Consider the following 19,023-nt stretch of genomic DNA (forward strand, 5'->3'; position numbering starts at 1 on the left):
ACATCATATGTCGTGGTACTTCGTAGACTGTCTGCCGCACAACCTGGTGTTTCTCGTTATCATCGCCTTTCCGCAGTCCGGACATACTTCATATGCAATTCGAAAATACGTCTCATTGCAGGTCCGTTGATTGACTTCACGGTCCATTGCAGACTTGCAAGTTGCTACAGTTCTGTAAGATGCGTGGTTCTTTGCTGCGTACCGTACTGACTCCATTGTAACCGTTATGTGCCACAGAAAGCCTGCAGTGCCGAGCTGGCTTGGGCCCTTGAAGAGGGGCAGCTGGTCTGATCCGTTTGGCTGTCATGACTTCTAGAAGTCGTGATCCTCGTCTTCGGGCTCGTCGGGCTCTGATGGAGAGATCTTGCGAGGGTTGTGAGTGGGCCGGCAGGCAAAATTGATGCTCTTGATGACCGTTACGTGCTTGTGAATGGGCCATGGTCTGTTTGAGATGCAGACTAAAGTAGTAGAAAAGACCAAAGTAAAAAGAGAGGATCAAATGGAAGGGTCAACGACGAACGGGGAGGGGAGAGTTTGCGTGTTCAGAAGCGCGTCCAGCCGGAGTGGAGAACTCGTATAAAAAGCCGCTGAGTATGGATAACTGGATTGGGATGAGGCTCTACTAGGAGCAAAGTGGCCACATGGATAGACCAAATGGATATGTGTCTTTGTAGACGAACATATTGATGATTAGGAAATGACAAGTGTTGGTAGTGCAAGTGAAGAAACAGAACAGACAAATGGGAGAGAGTCGACCGGCGTGACTGGAGCGAATGCGAGGCGAGGACGGCTGCTCCCCTGTCGGTCCCGCCGCTTGCCCCCGTCCCCACGTCATCTGTAGACCCTTCATCCACCGTTTTCCTCGTCCTGCACGGCCTTCATCTGGATTTAACCCTCCTGGCTCCTGGTACTTGCTTGCTGAGCGACGAGCGTGCTGAACGAGATTCCCTAGTCACGTTGCTTCCCTGCTTCAACTGGAACTCCTTTTGCTTTTGCTTTTTTCAGACCCAACCAACATTCCAACCAAGTATATCTTCAATCCCATCGCCCGGTCGCTTATTCCCATGAATCCGACTCGGTTGCGACGGTTCTTCCTGTTCTAGAATCTCGGTCAGCTTAGCTTTTGCCTCATTCAGCTCAACAACACCACCGCGGGGTTCTTCTCCAGGCATCAACACTTTGCCGCAACAAAACTGGAAAGGACAAGAGGCGACGAGAGAGACTCGAGCATCCCAACGGCAACCACATCGCAGTGCGGCTGCATTTACCATCTGCAGCATCGCGACCTGTCAGAAATTGATTGGTAGCATTGTAATCATCGCTACCAGCCCTATCACGGGCTGCCCCCATCGCGCACCACAGGTATGTGACGATCCGTCCAACGGCATTTGTTCTGCGATGTGTGGTGCACACTGCACCTCATCAGCGATGCAGAGTTAAAGTTGTTTCAAAGTCTGCCAACTCGAGCGACACCAAGCATCATGTCAATATCAATGCTGACTTCCGCTGCAGAGTTATTTACGGCACAAAATCCTAACGTCGCTAACCAGACCGAAACCCTGATCAAGACCGCGACCGCGACCGAGACCGACCAAAGTGACCAATCCTCACGTGGGATTGCTTACTCGACCAACAAAGTTACCCCTCCACGAACCTCGAGTCGCCTCTGAGAATAAATCCTGGGGAGTACATCTCTCGATTACAGCACAGATCAGCAAGTCGAACATCAGGAACGATGTCTGAAAGACATAGATATGGCCAACGGCCACGCTCCCCCACCTACAACCCCGCGAGGGCTTCTCTCCCAATAAACCTTTCTGGTTTTGGTCATCCGGCCGCTCATGAGCATCACCTGCACGCCGTTCCAACATCTCGTCGTGAGGTTCCCACCACCCACACCAGAACAGGAAGTAGCACGGCGGCCAACGTTGGTACGGTCATGACAACTTACAAGATCAAGGCCGACCCTCCCCCACGAAGCACCAGCGCCCAGAATAACCATAGTCAGACCCGCAGAAGAAGCGCGACGATAGACAACAATGCCCGGCCCGCAGTGGTCACCACAATCTCACGCCATAAGCCGGTCATACATAGTGGTGGTGGGAGACCAGCCAGTCCTATGAAGAACCTCTATCGTTCGAGCGAGGAAGATTACTATACGGTTCCCGGAAGCTCACAGCATAGTCACTCACATCACAAGCGATACAGTACTGGAATGGATAATGGAGATTTGGGCCGGACAGGAAGTGAGCGGGGAGAGAATAGACTGCGGATTGGGTCTGGCAGACAGGAAGCTGCTTATAGGTCGAGTCGACCACGCTCGACCTACCCAACACCTGTTGCAAGACGAACAGACCCGGTTGCGGGTAGTTATGGGGATGATGAATATGGTTATACGAACCCACGAGAATTGGTGCAATACGACTTGAATCAACCCGCTCGAAGACATCAACCACGCAGGGATAGTTTTGAGGCCAACAAGACCAGTAGACCGACCAGCATTTCAGGATACGGAGATATTGCTCCCAGGGTGTACGATGCGAGAGATCGAGGACCACCACCTACAACCAGAGGATTTGACAGAATTCCTAGGGGAGCAACCTGGGAGCAATCTCCTTCTGCTCGAATGCCAGCAGTTCCTCCTCCACCTAAGATGGAACCAGTTCAACGACCAGGAAGAATCGATCCATACGAGGAACCAACACCGCCTGCAAGAAGAAACAGCCTCACACGACCAGTGTCTCTGTACCATGACCGGGACCGCGAGCGGATGAGATCCCGAGAATACGATGTTCGAGATGCTGAGCCATATACAGTACGCGATGCTGAGCCAAGACATCGACGAGACAGCTCACATCGAATGGAGCAGCCGAGATTTGACAGTCCGGTTGAGCAGAGAGGGTTTGGTATCAGAGATGAAGTACCACCACCCAGACCTGAGAGGGTAGACAGGCTAGATCGAGTGGACCGCCCTGAGCGAGTTGATCGGATTGAAAGGCCGGAACGAGTCGACAGAGTTGAGAGGCCAGACCGAGTCGATAGGGTTGATAGACCTGAACGGCCCGATCGCGTCGATCGAGTTGACAGGTCTGACCGCCCAGAAAGATCAGATAGATACGACAGATACGATCGACCCGAGAGATCTGAACGGCCAGAAAGACCCGAACGCGGGGAGAGGGCAGATAGATCAGACGAAGATCGTGAACACAAGAGCAGCCGAGACCTTCTCACAACAGGACTGGGACTTGCCGGAGCTGCATTGGGTATCAAAACTCTCAAAAATGTCAGAGACGAGTCACGAGATGGACGAGAAAAAGACCGCGAAACTCGAGACGACAGGGAGGAACGGTCGCGTAGAGACTATGATGAGGAGCCCCGTCGACGTCGTGAGAAAGACGAGAGACGACCTGAGCCAAGTGGAAGAGAGCCTAGAGAACGACGTGATCGCGACGATGATAGGGAACGAACACCACCACAACCTCCACGCGATACGTCTCAGACTCGTAGAGAGGTTCCTGTCCAATCTAGAGAGGCTCCTCCGCCAAGAAGAGACAGCCCACCTCGAGCTGATCGCGAACTTCGTGAGAGCAACTCTGATCCGGTGTTCTTGGACCTGAGCGGGCGTAATCCACAGGAGCGCCCAGCTTCCCGAGCGGAACGGCCGAACTCAAAAGACAGCCGCGAAAGCGAGGAAGAACGACGTGAACGACGTAGACTTCGTGCAGAAGTCCCTCCAGCTAGCAATGATTCTCGTTCTGGTTCTGGTTCCGAGGCAGTTGGTGGTGGCTTTCATCATCCACGGCCGATTATCAAGGATGATACTGCAGCGCCAGCTCCATTTAATCCAAAGGACACTATGGATCTGAAGGCGCTGAAAGAAGCTCTCAATTCGAAGGAGAATTCTGCTCCTCGAGAGGAACCAGCTCCTGTGTCAAGAAATGCTCGAGTGTCAGAAACGAGAACATCTGCCGATGCCGCTCAAATACGATCAGATCTTCATGGTGAGCGTAGATCAAGAGAAAGACTTACTTCAGAAAACCCACAACCCCGTGTTGTTTCTCCTCCACGACCAAAGGCCGAGAAAGCACCAGTAAAAGGTATACTTCGTCAACCGAAAGAAAAGTTTCCGGAGGACCCAAGCCCGATTAGAGAAGGTGTTGCACCACTCAAGGATGCAAAGAAAGATGGCGTACCTCCTGATGCTCGATGGACCAAGATTAGCAGAAAACTTGTGAACCCTGAAGCGTTGGAATTGGGTAAAGAAAGATATGAAGCGCGGGATGACTTTGTGATTGTTTTACGTGTTCTCTCAAGAGACGAAGTACAAGGCTACGCAGAGGTTACTCAGAAACTTAGAGGTATGTTTAAATGCTTTGCTGATCTATTGTTTTCTCATTACTAACTTGAATCTAGCTGCACGAGAAGACGCCGACGACCAAGAAGGCCGCCAACAGCGTCGCAGAGCCCGTCGCGAACGTCACGAACGCCACAAACGCGAGCGCAGTCGAGGAGAGCGAAAAGAGCGCAGCGAACGTCGTCGTGACCGAGAAAGAGAACCAAAGGAATCGGAATCAGATACCACGGAAGATGAACAGGACGCCCCAAAAATGCTAGAAGCTCCACCCCCAAGACGGAGAGCCGCGAGTAACAATTTTCAGGATCTCACGATGAGTGGTGGGTTGAGTGGGCCGCCGCCGGTTGAGAATCCTAAGGTTCCCGGGCAGTATTTGAGTTATACTAGGAATCCCCCGCCATCTAACTAGGGGAGGTGTTGCGGTACTGTGGATTTTGGGATTGTTATGGAGGGCTTGGATTGGATGTCGTAACTAGAAGAAGCTGAGATATTATCTTGGGGGATGTTCGTTTCGTTGTATCATTTTGGAGATGGGATTTATTGGATTCATATGCTAGTTGCCATTTTGGTGTTGATGGGAAGATGTTGGTGGGTGAACGGATAGAAGGCATTAGCGAATTGGAGTCTTAGTCTTGGGGTTTTGAATGATACCGTAGTTAGATGAGAGAGTGAGAGAGTGTGGTAATTGAATTGAAATGGATTGGACAGTGAGAATGAGAATTTGTGTTTCGACACGTACTAAGATATAAATAATTTTCATACACCCTGAGCAAACTACCCATCCCATCTCGCTTACTCCTCTTTTCCCGCAAGCCTTCATACTCTAATGGAAACATCAGCACCTCCTCAATTACTGCATTCTCTCCTGTCTATCCCCGTGTATCGCCCATCCTCTCTAGTATATATACATCTTAAAATCCCCCCTTCTCACCTCTCCTCCCCGACTGAAAAAACCGTCTCCTGCGAGTTCCTGCCTAACAACAACAACATCCTCCATCTCCCTAAACTACTCCATCCAACCCCTAAAAACCAAAACACCTAACCCCCAAAACATCACCCATCCTCCACAAAACCCTCACTCAATACCCCCCCTAATAGTGTATCCAAAAACATCACCACACCCAGCCCCTCCACGTTTTCCCCCGGGCGTGGTTTTACATGTTTCGTCAGGTACGGTCGCACACGCGAAAAGGTGTGCGACTCGGGCGCCGAAAGTCCGACGGGATGTATGTCGTTGATGGAGCTGAGGGAGAGACCATGGATATAGTTAGAAGAAGGGGGTGCGTTGTGGAAGGGAGGGATGGTGTGGAATTCGCTGATGTGGTGGGTGGTGGGGGAGAGATAGCGGTTGATTTTGAAGTGAAATATGAGGGTTGGCAAGTGGAGAGTTGGGAAGGAGATGGGATTGTTTGGTGGGGTGCCGGTATACTTACTTTGAAGTGCTACTGGATTCGGAGATGGGTTTGTTGGAGACGAAGGGTTTGAGAACGACGGGAGGGCTTTGTTGGATTTGTGTTTGTTACTTTGGCGGTGTAGAGGTGGGTGTTTACTGTGTGGTATAGGCTAGCTGGAATAAGTTGTTATGATGTTAGTTGATGGTTCTAGTGCTTTAGTCTTGATTTTTGAAGTCGGGTCGGTGGAAAGAGGTGTGAGGGGGTAGTATCTTGGGCAGCTGATGATGGCGAGTAGTCGTTTGAAATAGTCGTGTAATTTTGTGATGAAGAGGTGGAATGGTGGCATTAGGAAGGCGAGGATGAATTGTTATTACTATCAGAAGCCATCTTGAGCACTTCACCAAGTAGCTTCCCAAGCGAATAAATATATTTCGAAGTGTTACGATGACAGTTCACAGTAATCTAACATCAAGAACATCATCCGCAGCGCAAGAACCAAATTGTTAACCCGCCCAGCTGAAAGTCGGAAAATCATAATTGACTGGCCCCAGGTTAGGATACCACAACAGAAACTGTACGAAATAATTCCTGGGAAGCCCTGTATGAAACTCTCCTATATCTCGCTCGAGGGTGCATAACACCCCTTCAATTACCGCGAAAGAATCAGCTGCTTAAGTAAAATTCCGTTGGGTCGGGAATTTTCCCAGCTAGCTCACTGATCATCAGTTGTGAATTGAGGCCAGAAGACTTGAAGAATAAGAGCGTATGTGACGAGGTCGATCACCTGCCCAGCGATGTTTCCGACTTCTGGTTTCCTTGCTCTTTGATAACTTCCCGGTCTCTATATGATTTCAGATGGATTCGGAGCATCGGAAGTAAAGCTGGGAGGCTGTGAATAGCTATATGAGTTTTGCGGGTATATTTTCTTGAGAGATGCAGCCTCTGGTGTTACAGACGAGGGAATGAGAAGGAAGGTAACGGTGCGGCGAATTGCATCTCGTTGCTTTGTTCTGAGGACTGATAATGCTTTCTCGGATTACTCATACCGGGGATATCACAATCGGCATGCGTGCGATGGTAAGACCAGAGCAATTATAACATGCATCCATTCGTGATAAATAAATTCTCTTGTCTTCAAGGGGATCATCTTCAATGATACAAAGCGCATCGACCCATAAATATCAATCCAAGCGCTCGAATCAGCCAGATAGCATCTTCAATGGTTTGAGGAAGGAGTTTTGGCAGTGGAGTGCATTCCTCTCCGAACTCATCCAGCTGGATATCTATCATTCGCAACAACGGGAGAGTTTCCAGTCTTGCGTTACATATCCCCGGTCCCCCAGACATAGCTCAACGTCAGATAACTGAGTTCTTTGACATGAGCAGTGACGATGATGTTGTGTCTTGCATCGATAAGTCGTAACTTAGTAGGGTGGATCCGTCTTCGTCGCAAACATCCCCGTGAAAGTAACTACACCTTGTCATCCAGGATTTAAGCAGCTTGATATTGACCTTGTGCCGATCGACATATCTCCCACTGCTTGTGTCTCCCATCTGACTTCTAAGCGCAAGATTGAAAGATCCCGCCTGCAGCAGGATATTCTTCCACATAAACCACATAACGATACGCGACATCAAAACCCTACTTACCTTTCGACCTCACATCGAATTCATTCGAATAAGCCTCTGAGGTAAGCCGATCGTACGACGATTTTTCAATTCCTAATTCCTAACTCACATCATTATCCAGAATGATAAATTTTTTCAAGCTCTGTGGCTCGCAACGCGGGTCTGTTGTAAGAGCTCCAACAACAAGGCGGCAGATTGGACAACTTTGACTGGCGAGTATTTCCTCCTATCTCCCAAGTCTTGGGCGTTTTGGCAGTGATTCGTAGAGATAGGCAGCAAAATCAATGAGTTTTCAAACTTCACATAATCTGGTTTGGATTCGTAACTTGGTGGAGGAGAATTTGTGTCGGATCGAAGATCGGATGATACGGAGCGCGGTGCCTTTGCCTGAAGCGAGACATTTCGAAGATAGGTTTCTCACGTAGTAAGAGACTTTTCAAACGACGCGACGTTAGGTATGTATTTAGCGGGAACGACTGATTTCGATAGGCAGATGGTGGGATGATATTAAATATCATGTTCTTAAGGCATTCTCTTGCCAATTATCAATCGTTGCCCTTACCAAGTTTCTGACATTTGATTGGGAGGCTGTAGAAAAAACAGGCGTAAAGACGGGATCGATTTTTGGCATTCTCGTGTGTGTGGCTGATCGTAGACTTTCTCAAGCCACGGAATCCACGCCTTCTTCCGCGCCCTGAGATATAACCCAAGGCAAGCCAACTTGAACCACTATCGATTGATGGCTCGAATTATGACGGTAGAAGAGTATGAACAGACTTTAGTGCCACTTAAATGGCAAAAAATGCATATGTAACGCCATGACTTTGAATATTAACTATATATCAGATGGCAAACTGAATTGCCACGATATGTCCAAGTCATTGCGATCAAATCAGCAAGCCATTTCCTCCTATACGATTTGTATATATAACTCCAATCCTATCCTACCCCCTAACGCCCAAAATCCCTCATCCGCAAGTACCAAATCATAAATTCGTAATTCATAGATCGGATTATGTCGATTGATTTTTCAAGATACCCATCCGTTTACCGAATCATATGCACCTTGCATGACATGCTTGGCCTCTCCGTTATCCATATCGTAGACGTGACAGCCTCGAATAGCTGCGTTCGGCGGTGTGTATACTAATAGCGGTTAGTATACTACATTTAGTGATGGAATGGATTATGACTCACGATGCATGCTAACGGCAAACTCGGTTGAGCTTGGGTTCGATATTTCATGGAGACCAAGCTAGAAGAAGGATCAGTCGAGACTTTTCTACCAAAACACGAAGAGACAACGTACCGAGTCAGACATATATGTGACTTGATCGCGTTCAAAGTCCTTTCGCGAAGTGCAACATAGAGGACCATCAAGTCCGGGTTTGGTGGGTATTTTGAACCGCGATTCTATCAGCTTGCCTTGGAGAATCTGTAACATCAAATTAGCAAAGGCACGACTGAATTTGATGGGTGATGTTTATTATGTGTGACCAGACGTCACAGTACAAGTTATTGATATATGAAGCCTTGCTTGAAATCAAATGTTTGATAACAAACAGCCTCTCAAGTATGACAAATGTGACGTACCTTCATCAAGCAGTGGCTATCCGCATGATCATGAACAGGACTCTTCTTCCCAGGAGTCCAGACCAATATCAACAAGTTGAATAGTCCTGGAACTTCGCATACCAAATTCCTCGTATATTGCTTGTTGATATTCGCGTGAGCGAACCTTGACCAATGTTGGCGATCTGACGTATAGCCGCGAAGAAGAGAGAAAAGTTTAGGTAGGGTCGGTGAAAGTGAAGAAGGAGGATGTGCTGCGAGATGCTGTACTAGAGCGTTTTGGAGGTTGGAGAAGGAATTTTGTAGGACCCGGGGAGCGGGTTTGAGCATTTGAAATCGCGAATTGCCCCGATACAGTGGGAAATTCGAAGGTGATAGCGATAGATCGTCTACTTTGGTTGGTAGTAGTTGCGCTGTTCTGGCAGATCCTGTAATTGTCGCGCTCCTATCTGTGGTGGTGAAAACCCGGGGAATCTTGCTAATGAGGGGTTGGGAGCGCAAAAATGGCCTCGTTGCGAGCTTAAGAGGAGACATTGCGGCTTTATGGCCCGGAAGTATGCTTATGTGTTTGTGAGGTCGAAGTATATTATCAATATCGGCAGAAGTTTGTTATTGAGGGTTCCAGACCGAGCAAACAAAGTTGAAGAGGTGAATTCACAAATGGCGCGAATTGAGGGTAAAGTGGGAAGTCAGCACAACCGAAGTCTCGAGCGTGACTTGAGAGAAGGAAACGTGTAATATCAAGAACTACCGGGATACGAATCTGTAGCTAAAGACGACGATGTGTCACGAGATATGCGTTCCTTCCGAATTCGGGTGTAGGCCTCTTCCAATCGAATGGCTTTCGTAGCAGGTCGTCGATTCCTTGTGCAAAACTTACCAGTAGTATCCGACTGATCTTATCTATAAACACCGAAAAAGATAACTTCAACGGTGTGCAGACTTGAAGAATCCGTTGGACTGGCTGCAAAAGCGGGTCGCACGGCGTCGTTGGTTCTGAACTCTGACCCACTGCAACTATTCTGCTCAGCGCCATCCATCAAGGTGGACTGGTCCATTCTCTTTTCTTCTGCGTTCTTACGCGCTGCTGCTTGAGACAAAAAACTAACTCCATTTCCCAATCGATAAACTGCAACATGCTCACTGGAGTCAAATGTGTCTTCTTCAGCCAACTTGCTGGGTTTCCATGCCGTGAATTCCATTGTCCAGTGCCCTCCGGTGTGGTCACCCGATGGACGAGCCGAAAAGGTTCCGCTTATCTCTTCGTCCGTCGGTAACGCGCAGCTAGCCATAAATGATCGCACCGCAGAGACGATGGCATAAGACATGTAACAAAGAGAAAGATAATAAGAAAGACGATAACATTTTTGATTGCCTTGGCAAAACCACATGAAAGAAGCAATAGTAAACAAGACCAGAAAGTAAACAAATTTTCGCTAAAAAAGGGGCACAATCTTGTCTGAAAACCAACTTGAAATTGAGCATTGAAAGCGATCATCTCGCCCACGAATTCCAGTGAATTCTCTCGTAATTTGCAGAACGATGCTCATATACCTGCTCCCCGTCATCGGAGGACAACAGCATAGCGCGATAAGCACCAGACAACAGGTCTCTTCTGGTCCCCCGTAGCATTTGAACATGTTCCCACTTGAAAACATCTCATTGGACGCGCGAAGCTGACCATTAGTCAAGAAAACGTACACAGCAGAAAAATCGACGATTTTGGGCTCAGAAAACAACAACGAAAAGCGACGAAAAAGATCCTCAACTTTGAGGTCAATTCGAGAGATGTTTTAGCGAGAAATAAACAAGAAGGAGAGAAGGATTGAAGGGGAGGAAATGGAGGAGGTCTTGAATTGTGAGGCCGATTGCTTATTGGCTCGAGGGCGCTGTTAGTGTGGACAGGGGCGATGGTGTGCTCGATTGTTCTGGGTCACGTGGTATTTCGACTCTGGATTTTGTGTCGTGACTCTGCTTCATCCCCTTCATACCATCACTTGTGTATTCATGGCGACTTATTTGACTCCGAACTTCAACCAGGATCAATTTCTCCCCTAAATGAGGGATGGAAATGTCTTACACTATGTTGAATCCAGCCCCACACTCGTGACCAAGTCGTAGAGGCTATTCAGTTTCTTTCAATTTACACCATGTCGCTTATATTACTTCGATATGATTGAAGCGGCTCAACTCATACTTTCCCAGTCCAGGAATGACAATGTCCTTTTCCGGTCTGGGTAAATCATAAGAGACCCTCTATTTTCCACGAATTGAATAACGTTCAACTATGATATAAGGTAATGTGCTTGGAAAGTGAGTTGTCGATGTCCATGTAAGATCAATTGAGACTTCCATCATGGAACTTATCAAGTTGTTTTCTGTTTCTTGCTTTTTGTCGTCCGTTCTTGCACTTGGTCAAGCTCCGATCATTTCTTTCGATGATGGACCTCTCCAACTTGCTGGAGGCGGCACTCAAGCGACTCTTGTTCTTGCAACAGGCGATTGGAAAGGCGTTTTGAGAGCTGGAGCAGATCTATCCGCTGACTTTGGTCGAGTGACTGGGAAGAATCTTACGGTCAAGATTACTGAAATCACCACATCAGACACCTCTCCATCAACTGGTCCAGTGATTATAGCTGGTACCATCGGGAAATCCAAACTCATTGACTCATTGATATCAACTGGGAAGATCGACGTATCAAAAATACGAGGACAATGGGAATCTTTCCAGACACAAATTGTTGCCAATCCGCTCTCCGGGCTTGCTTCTGCCTTGGTAATTGTGGGGAGTGACAAGCGTGGAAGCATCTACGGAATTTATGATGTCTCTGAACAGATTGGAGTATCACCTTGGTACTGGTTTGCTGATGTTGCTTCGATTTCTCGGGCGAAAATATTTGCTCTTGGTACACCCAAAGTACAAGGCCCGCCGAGCATCAAATATCGCGGCATTTTCTTGAACGATGAGCAGCCAGCTTTAACGAATTGGGTCAAGGAGAAATACGGCGGTTACAACTCTAAGTTCTACGTCAACGTTTTCGAATTGCTTCTTCGTCTGCGAGCAAATTATCTTTGGCCAACGATGTGGGATAGCATGTTCAATGTGGATGATACTAAGAATGGACCGCTGGCTGATGAGTACGGTATAGTTATGGGGACGAGTCACACCGAACCCTTGACTCGATCGTCCAAGGAGCAAAGCAATTATATGAGTGGGAATTGGGATTGGGCCAGCAACAAACAGAACGTCATCAAATTTCTAACAGAGGGGGCGAAGAGATCGAAGCCCTATGAAGTTTTGTATACAATGGGAATGCGAGGAAACGCCGATACTGCTTCTCCTACTCTCACAGCTGCGTCTTTGAGCGATGTGATCAAATCTCAACAAGCAATTCTCTCGTCAAATATCAATACAAACTTATCTGCCATACCTCAGATGTGGTGTCTCTACAAGGAAGTCGGTGGATATTACCAAGATGGGTTGAAAGCTCCAGATGACATTACTTTACTTTGGTCTGACGATAATAATGGCAACATGCAAAGATTGCCACTTCCTAGTGAAGTCAATCGACAAGCCGGTGCCGGTGTATATTACCATTTCGACTATGTTGGCGATCCTCGCAATTACAAGTGGATCAACACGATCTCGTTAGAGAAAACCTGGGAGCAAATGCATCTCACCTACGAGCGAGGTGCAAGACAGATATGGATCGTTAACGTCGGCGATTTGAAACCACTTGTAAGTCCTCTCTCACTCACGTAACTCTATCTAACCTTCTAGGAAATCCCAATCAACCACTTCCTAGACATGGCCTATGATATGTCACAGTACGGGGAACCCAAAAGCACCCAAACTTGGCTTTCCAAATGGGCAACCCGAGAATTTGGATCTGCAGTATCTGATGCCACAGCTTCAGTGGTGGATCGCTACGGCATGTATGCGAATCGTCGTAAATACGAGCTTCTTGACGCCTCAATCTACAGCGTCGTAAATTACAACGAAGCAGACACCGTTCTATCACAATGGAAAACTTTAGCTTCAGATGCACAAGCAGTTTACGACTCCCTGCCCTCGGCCTTCCAGCCTTCGTTCTTTGAAATGGTACTTCATCCATGCAAAGCAGGATATATCCTCCATCAGCTCTATGTTGCGACAGCGAAGAACAATCTGTGGGCTGGTCAAGGACGAGTAAACGCTGCTGATCAGGGCAGAATTGCTGTTAGTGCATATGCCGCGGATTCAGCTCTTGCGAGCACATATCATAAACTGCTGGGTGGGAAGTGGAATCACATGATGGATCAAACTCATATTGGATATACTACCTGGTTAGTTCTTCTCGTCTTTAAGTGATCTTGGTTAACATGGTTAGGCAACAACCGGCATCAAATAGTCTCCCGTCATTAAAATGGCCAGCAGCTAGTACATCAAAACCACCAGGAGTAGCTATCGAAGGTGGAAATAGTAAACTCGAACTCCCATCCTTGAACCGCTACGCAAAGAATCGATGGATAGACATCTATTCCACAAGCAACAGCACCGCAACCTTCAAAGTTGAAAGCGACACTTGGATCATCGCCACCCCCTCGTCCGGAACTCTCAAGGCCCCAGGTGACACATCAGACCAACGCGTCTTAATCACCATCGATTGGGAAAAAGCGCCCACAGGAGCCACAACCCCCAAAATCAAAATCACAGCCGGAACAACGGTCTCAACAATCTCCCTCCCCATCGACTCCACCCAAGTCCCCTCAACCTTCCACGGCCACATCGAATCCGATAAAACAATCGCCATAGAACCAGAACACTACACCACATCCACCTCAAGCAGCACCGCATCCTACATGACAATTCCCATGTACGGCCGCACCCTTTCTGGTCTCACCCTCTCCCCTCTCTCCATCTCCACCCAAACACCCCCTCCTCCCCCGTCTCACCTACAACATCTACATCTTCACGCCGGGCACAGCAACGATAACCATCCACCTCTCGCCCTCCCTAAACACCGATACCTCCCGTCCCCTCGCGTACGCCATCGCCATCGACGACGCCGCCCCGACCAAGGTACAGTACGTGCCGGTCACGAAATTGGGCACGCTGCCGAGCACGTGGAGCGAGAGCACGAAGAATGCGGGGGCGAAGAGTAGTACGAGTCATAAGGTGGAGAAGGGGGCGCATGTGTTGAGTCTGTGGGCGTTGGAGCCTGGGGTGGTTTTTCAGCGGATTGTGGTTGATCTTGGGGGTGTGAGGACGAGTTATTTGGGGCCGGGGGAGAGTATGAGGGTTTAGGGGAGGTGGAGGGATTTAGCGAGATGGAAGATTGGGTGAGCGATTTGGGTGTTAGTGTTATGTCAAGTTAGCTCTCTCAGATTAGATACAATCCTCACCCAAAATCCAAGCTTGAAACCCAACAGAATATTGCCCTCAATAGCTTAATCAAAACTAAAACACTCTACTTACACCCCCCCATAAAACTCCCCAATCATCTCCGCAACCTCCTCAGGACACTCCTCAGCAACAAAATGCCCGCCCTCAAACCCCCTAAAGTCCAACCGTCCCCCCTCACCCACCCACTGCCCCCACTCCTCAACCCTCCCCCTCTGCCCCAAAAACCCCTTCGAATACCCCACCACCACACGTCCCTCCATCTTCCGTCCGTCCCTCTGATCACCCTCATGCTCCTCCACCTCCTCAAAAGCACTCGCGCGGTAATCCTCACAGCTCGCACGGATCACATGTTCATAGCTAAACGCGCGCCCGTAGACGCTCATCGCGTTATGCTGTTCTAGGGTCTGGATGCCGGAGCCGGCCCAGCGCTGGATACAGCTTTCTACGTATCGCGGGCCGCCGAGCGCGAGGATCATTTCGGTGGCGAGGGAGACGTTGGGGAGGAAGGACCAGTGGTAGAATCCTACGCTCTTTGAGGGTGTGGAACCGGACGCCCATTGCGAGAGTGTGGGCATGATGTCGAGCAGAATTGTGCCGGTTATGGTGAAATTGGGGAGGGAGCGGGCGGAAACTGTGAGGCGGTGGGCGATGCGGGCGCCGCGGTCGTGACCGCAGAGGATGAGGGATTGCGGGGTAGATCCGGAGGGGAGGATGGAGTGGAGGGTTGAGAGGAGGGTGCGTCCGACGGCGAGTTTGTTGTGCGCGGTTGTGAGGGGGGAGGAGCGGCCGTAGCCGCAGAGCTGATGATGTTAGATTGGGAATGAGAAGAGGGTGAGGGCGCGTACGTCGGGGATGAAAAGGGGGATGGATTTGGGGAGGAGGGGGATTATCTGAACTCTTTAGTATATATGGTTTTGTGAAAGTAGGAGGGAACTTACATGTCTCCACCTATTCATCACCTACACATCAGTACATCCTCGTTTGATCACCATAATTTCAATTGTAAGACAGAAACATGTTTCTCAACTCACATAAAATTCCTATACCCCTCCAAAAATCAGCATTCTCTCCATATACCTTTCCCCCTTCATTTCCCCTAAGATTTGAACTCACGTCTGCGGATACCCATGCAACAGCACCAAAACTGGAGTGTCAGGTTTGACATCCTCCAACCCACGAGAATAATAAAACAGTTTCTCCTCTGCCGTCGTCTTCAGATTGGACTTTAATCCCAGACTTGTCATGTAATCCACGTCGTCTGTTGATGCGGTGATGCAGGATTTATCCCAGGGTATATCGACCATGGTGGGTGAAGGTATTGATTGAGGAGAAGATGGGATGGGTTGGTTCGTTGATAAGGTTGTTGTGAATATATTATGTTAAGATTCTGTAAATTTGAGTTTTGTGAAACAGAGTTTGGGTTTCGAAGGGCGTGAGGTTTGTAAGCTTTAGATGATTGCTCTGGTTATGTGAGTGGTGAGCTGCGTGAGATGAGAGATTGACGTCGAAGGGCGTACCCGCCTAATTGCGGGGTCATCTACCCCCCTTTTAAGCCCCTGTACCGAGCCGAGCTACCAGACTATCCCAAAAATAAATGTTAAAATAGATGTATACATTATGCGTTACTATTGAAATATATACTGGAAGCAAAAATCTAATGACAAGCTGCAAAACAAAATTCTACCGCATACGGCGACTCTCTTCTATAGGCACATCTTTAGGCTCAATTTCAACAACCAGATCTTGTCTCCCCTTTGGTACCGGGGCTTGCTCGACCTCTTTGCGCATTGTAAATGACCAAGCCAGAGCAGTAAAAGCGACAACTGATAGGTAGCACCACCAAACAACGCCAACCATTCCTTTCTCCATTCCGAGTGCGAACGCCCAACCTCCAGCCGCGCTTCCAATAGCTCTGGCAAGACTGCTAAGCATATTTCCAGCTCCGTGAACCGTACCAAGAACTGTCTTTGTTGGTGCCGATTCCGTCAATAAAATGACTGTACTTGGAATTGCAATCGTGCGAGCCATGACCTGTGCGCAGAGAATGATAGCAATACCAATCCATCTTGCTACCCCACCGTGTGAGAGCAAAGAAAGGTATGGTGCGAATAGGTATGCCAACGGGAACATGAACAGGGCAACTTTCAAGCACCCAAGCGTTCCGAGACGAGCCTGCATTTTTGGGTAGATGAACAACTGAAGGAAGATCCCGCATAGTCCAAAAAGTGAGAGCCAGATCCCAATAGAACGGGATTGTAGACCAAGTCCACCGGTAAACGAAAGGAGAGTCCAGTCCGCATTTGATGAAGCTGGAGTGGATAGGAATACCGGGAAGATGTGCATGAAAGCAGCATTGTGCAATGGAAGAAGTCCAAATGAAACAAGCGTGACCAACACATCTCGAGTCCAGATGTCCCGGAAAGCTAGTCGAGACGGAGGTGGTCCAGATGCGAGTGATCTTGCAGGTCGGGCCTCTTTGATTTCTTCTGACTCTAATACTTCATCCAACTGAATTGCGGAATAACCTGCTGTTCGCTTTCGGAAAATCGCCCGAGAGGAAAATCGAGTTAAAGCAGATCCAACCGCAACTCCGATATCTCTGTCGTTCTCTTTGCCTGGAAGCGTTTCGCGCATCCCAAAGAATGCCAGGAAAAGACTGACTGATAGCGCAAAGGCGTTTGTCAGAGCAGGCAAGGCATACGGGTAAGTGAAGTGCCCAGGCTACACCATCAGGATTGGAGTATAGATTGAACAATCCATCTGGGCCGAACAAGAAAGGCATATTGACAACCGGATCTGCGAGGCATCCTCCCAAAGCGAGCCCGACGACCATGCCGGAGTTGAATACCAAGGGCAGGATCAAGAAAGCTCTTGTCTGGTATTTCCTCTCCTTGACAATCTCCGCAGTCATTGTCCGCATCACCCCCACATTTCCATTTCCAATACCAGCCAGAACTCTCCAAAACATCAACGCGCCAATGCTTCTTGAGTATCCGAACGCAGCGTTTGCAATCACACTCATCACCAATCCAATTACGATTGTCCATTTTCTTCCGTAGAAATCTGATGCTCGACCCCATAGCATGCTTGTCGCGAACTGGGCGAGAGGAAATGCTGCCACCAACAGTCCGGAGACTTTGGATATTTCTTGTGGAGCATTCGCATCGTCGGAGGTGATTATGGATTTGATGAGGTAGTAAATGTATGGCAGGAGGCATGTGTTGGATAGAGGTTCGGAGAGGCGGCAGAGTGCGAGTATGAAAAGTTGAGATTTGTTTGGCAGGTCCATCAACCTCACCGGCGCTGGCTTAGATGGTTTCGACATATCTTGAGGAGATTTCCCTGGATTTATTAGCATATGGTATCGGAAGTACCAGGCAAAAATACTTACGAGGAAGCAACCCCCTCTCCTCGACAATACTGCTTTTCCCAGCCATGATGTTGTGTCCTTGTTCCCTTGTCACTCCCGTCCTGTCCTACCAAAACCAAATGAACGAAAAAGAGTCAAGGAGGGATAAGAACATGCTTCGAATCCAGCCGGAAACTCCGCGACTTTAGAGAAAGAGCCATCGTGATGGGTCCATAGATAATCAAGTCAGGATAAGGAGATAACCAAGACCCGAGGCTGAATTGAACAGGCGCAATTTCGATAGTAACTTTTAAATGAGCCCAGATGAAGATCTAAGGCCCGATCGGGCGGGTGCTATGGTACACTACCAAGCATTTTCAGGCTATCTCTCGGATATTTGCAGTTCTGGCCTATTGCTAAATACGGTGTATATTGATATGATATCAACACCTCTGATTTGCCTCCATCGTATGGTTTCATGGTCGTGATTTTCCGAGTCAGAAGGTAGATTTACCGGCTGAATTGCGACCGGTATTGCAAGAATATCAGAGTTGCCGAAGAGTGAAAGACGGTAGAATCGAGGGTCAAGTCAGCGCCCCACTTCGCTTCAGTTACTCAATTCAGGGGTCGCGCTTGCCACTGGGATGCGCCGTGGCGGCGTATCGCGTGTCTAGTCTCTTCTAAAATAACCTCCCTTCGAAGCAGTATTTTGTTCTTGTATCGCAATGATTCAATTCAAAGCTATGATAATTACTCCAGCTACTACTATAATTGTTCTACCAACCACAACGTTGGTAGTTTTAGATATTGCTTCATCGAATGCCCCCAAAGTTCTGTTCAGCATGCTCGAGTTGATAAGAAGTACGGAGTACAAGAGCTAACGCGAGAAATTGATAGTTCGTCTTTAAACTCCGAGGCGCTACCCCTGAAGTCTGCACTTCTCTTGGAAATCTCACCAAGTCAACTTGCAGTCTCTTTCCAAATCGGGCCGAACAATAATGGGATTTGTAGATTGGCATAGTTGCGAATGCTATTGCTGATTGACGAGTTGGGCGAGATCTTTCGACCTTTACCGCCACTTCCCCTGAGTAGTTGCAAACGCACTGCCTCAATTGTCTATTTGGACTTTTAGGACAATCATCCCTCTTTTAGCATTCTCTAGAGAGACTTTACTTTACCATTTGAGCTATGTTCAGCATTTGTTACCGTTACCTGCCAGTGTCGAATTCAAGATCTACGCCATCCAACGTTCTACTATTTGAATGCACCAGAGGCGAATATTATATCCATACGGAGTCAATTCTGAAAGTCTTAGCCGTCGAGGATAGTCGCCTTGGAG

The 19,023-nt window shown here is 48.3% G+C and overlaps 6 protein-coding genes across 6 annotated transcripts; 2 read left to right on the top strand and 4 right to left on the bottom strand.

Annotated features, from left to right (window-relative positions):
• Window positions 1-1,735: 1,735 nt before the first annotated feature.
• GLAREA_03278 (uncharacterized protein) lies at window positions 1,736-4,763 on the top strand (the record flags this gene model as incomplete). The annotated part of the gene is made up of 2 exons (XM_008088362.1): window positions 1,736-4,358; window positions 4,414-4,763. The coding sequence occupies 2 exons, from the start codon at window positions 1,736-1,738 to the stop codon at window positions 4,761-4,763; spliced, it is 2,973 nt and encodes a 990-aa protein (XP_008086553.1).
• A 3,644-nt stretch (window positions 4,764-8,407) lies between these two features.
• On the bottom strand, window positions 8,408-9,483 carry GLAREA_03279 (RmlC-like cupin; the record flags this gene model as incomplete). Its single annotated transcript, XM_008088363.1, has 4 exons — window positions 8,408-8,523; window positions 8,575-8,632; window positions 8,687-8,812; window positions 8,971-9,483. 4 exons carry the CDS (start codon window positions 9,481-9,483, stop codon window positions 8,408-8,410), a joined length of 813 nt encoding a protein of 270 aa, XP_008086554.1.
• A 365-nt stretch (window positions 9,484-9,848) lies between these two features.
• Window positions 9,849-10,241, bottom strand: GLAREA_03280 (uncharacterized protein; the record flags this gene model as incomplete). Its single annotated transcript, XM_008088364.1, has 1 exon — window positions 9,849-10,241. The coding sequence occupies one exon, from the start codon at window positions 10,239-10,241 to the stop codon at window positions 9,849-9,851; it is 393 nt and encodes a 130-aa protein (XP_008086555.1).
• Window positions 10,242-11,305: 1,064 nt separating this feature from the next.
• GLAREA_03281 (uncharacterized protein) lies at window positions 11,306-14,094 on the top strand (the record flags this gene model as incomplete). Its single annotated transcript, XM_008088365.1, has 3 exons — window positions 11,306-12,688; window positions 12,731-13,275; window positions 13,320-14,094. The coding sequence occupies 3 exons, from the start codon at window positions 11,306-11,308 to the stop codon at window positions 14,092-14,094; spliced, it is 2,703 nt and encodes a 900-aa protein (XP_008086556.1).
• Window positions 14,095-14,403: 309 nt separating this feature from the next.
• On the bottom strand, window positions 14,404-15,639 carry GLAREA_03282 (alpha/beta-Hydrolase; the record flags this gene model as incomplete). Its single annotated transcript, XM_008088366.1, has 4 exons — window positions 14,404-15,135; window positions 15,181-15,225; window positions 15,274-15,283; window positions 15,449-15,639. The coding sequence occupies 4 exons, from the start codon at window positions 15,637-15,639 to the stop codon at window positions 14,404-14,406; spliced, it is 978 nt and encodes a 325-aa protein (XP_008086557.1).
• A 376-nt stretch (window positions 15,640-16,015) lies between these two features.
• Window positions 16,016-17,772, bottom strand: GLAREA_03283 (MFS general substrate transporter; the record flags this gene model as incomplete). Its single annotated transcript, XM_008088367.1, has 3 exons — window positions 16,016-16,995; window positions 17,063-17,677; window positions 17,727-17,772. 3 exons carry the CDS (start codon window positions 17,770-17,772, stop codon window positions 16,016-16,018), a joined length of 1,641 nt encoding a protein of 546 aa, XP_008086558.1.
• Between the last annotated feature and the right edge of the window lie 1,251 nt (window positions 17,773-19,023).

This window comes from Glarea lozoyensis, assembly GCF_000409485.1.
Source record: "Glarea lozoyensis ATCC 20868 chromosome Unknown GLAREA6, whole genome shotgun sequence".
Classification (NCBI taxonomy): domain Eukaryota; kingdom Fungi; phylum Ascomycota; class Leotiomycetes; order Helotiales; family Helotiaceae; genus Glarea; species Glarea lozoyensis.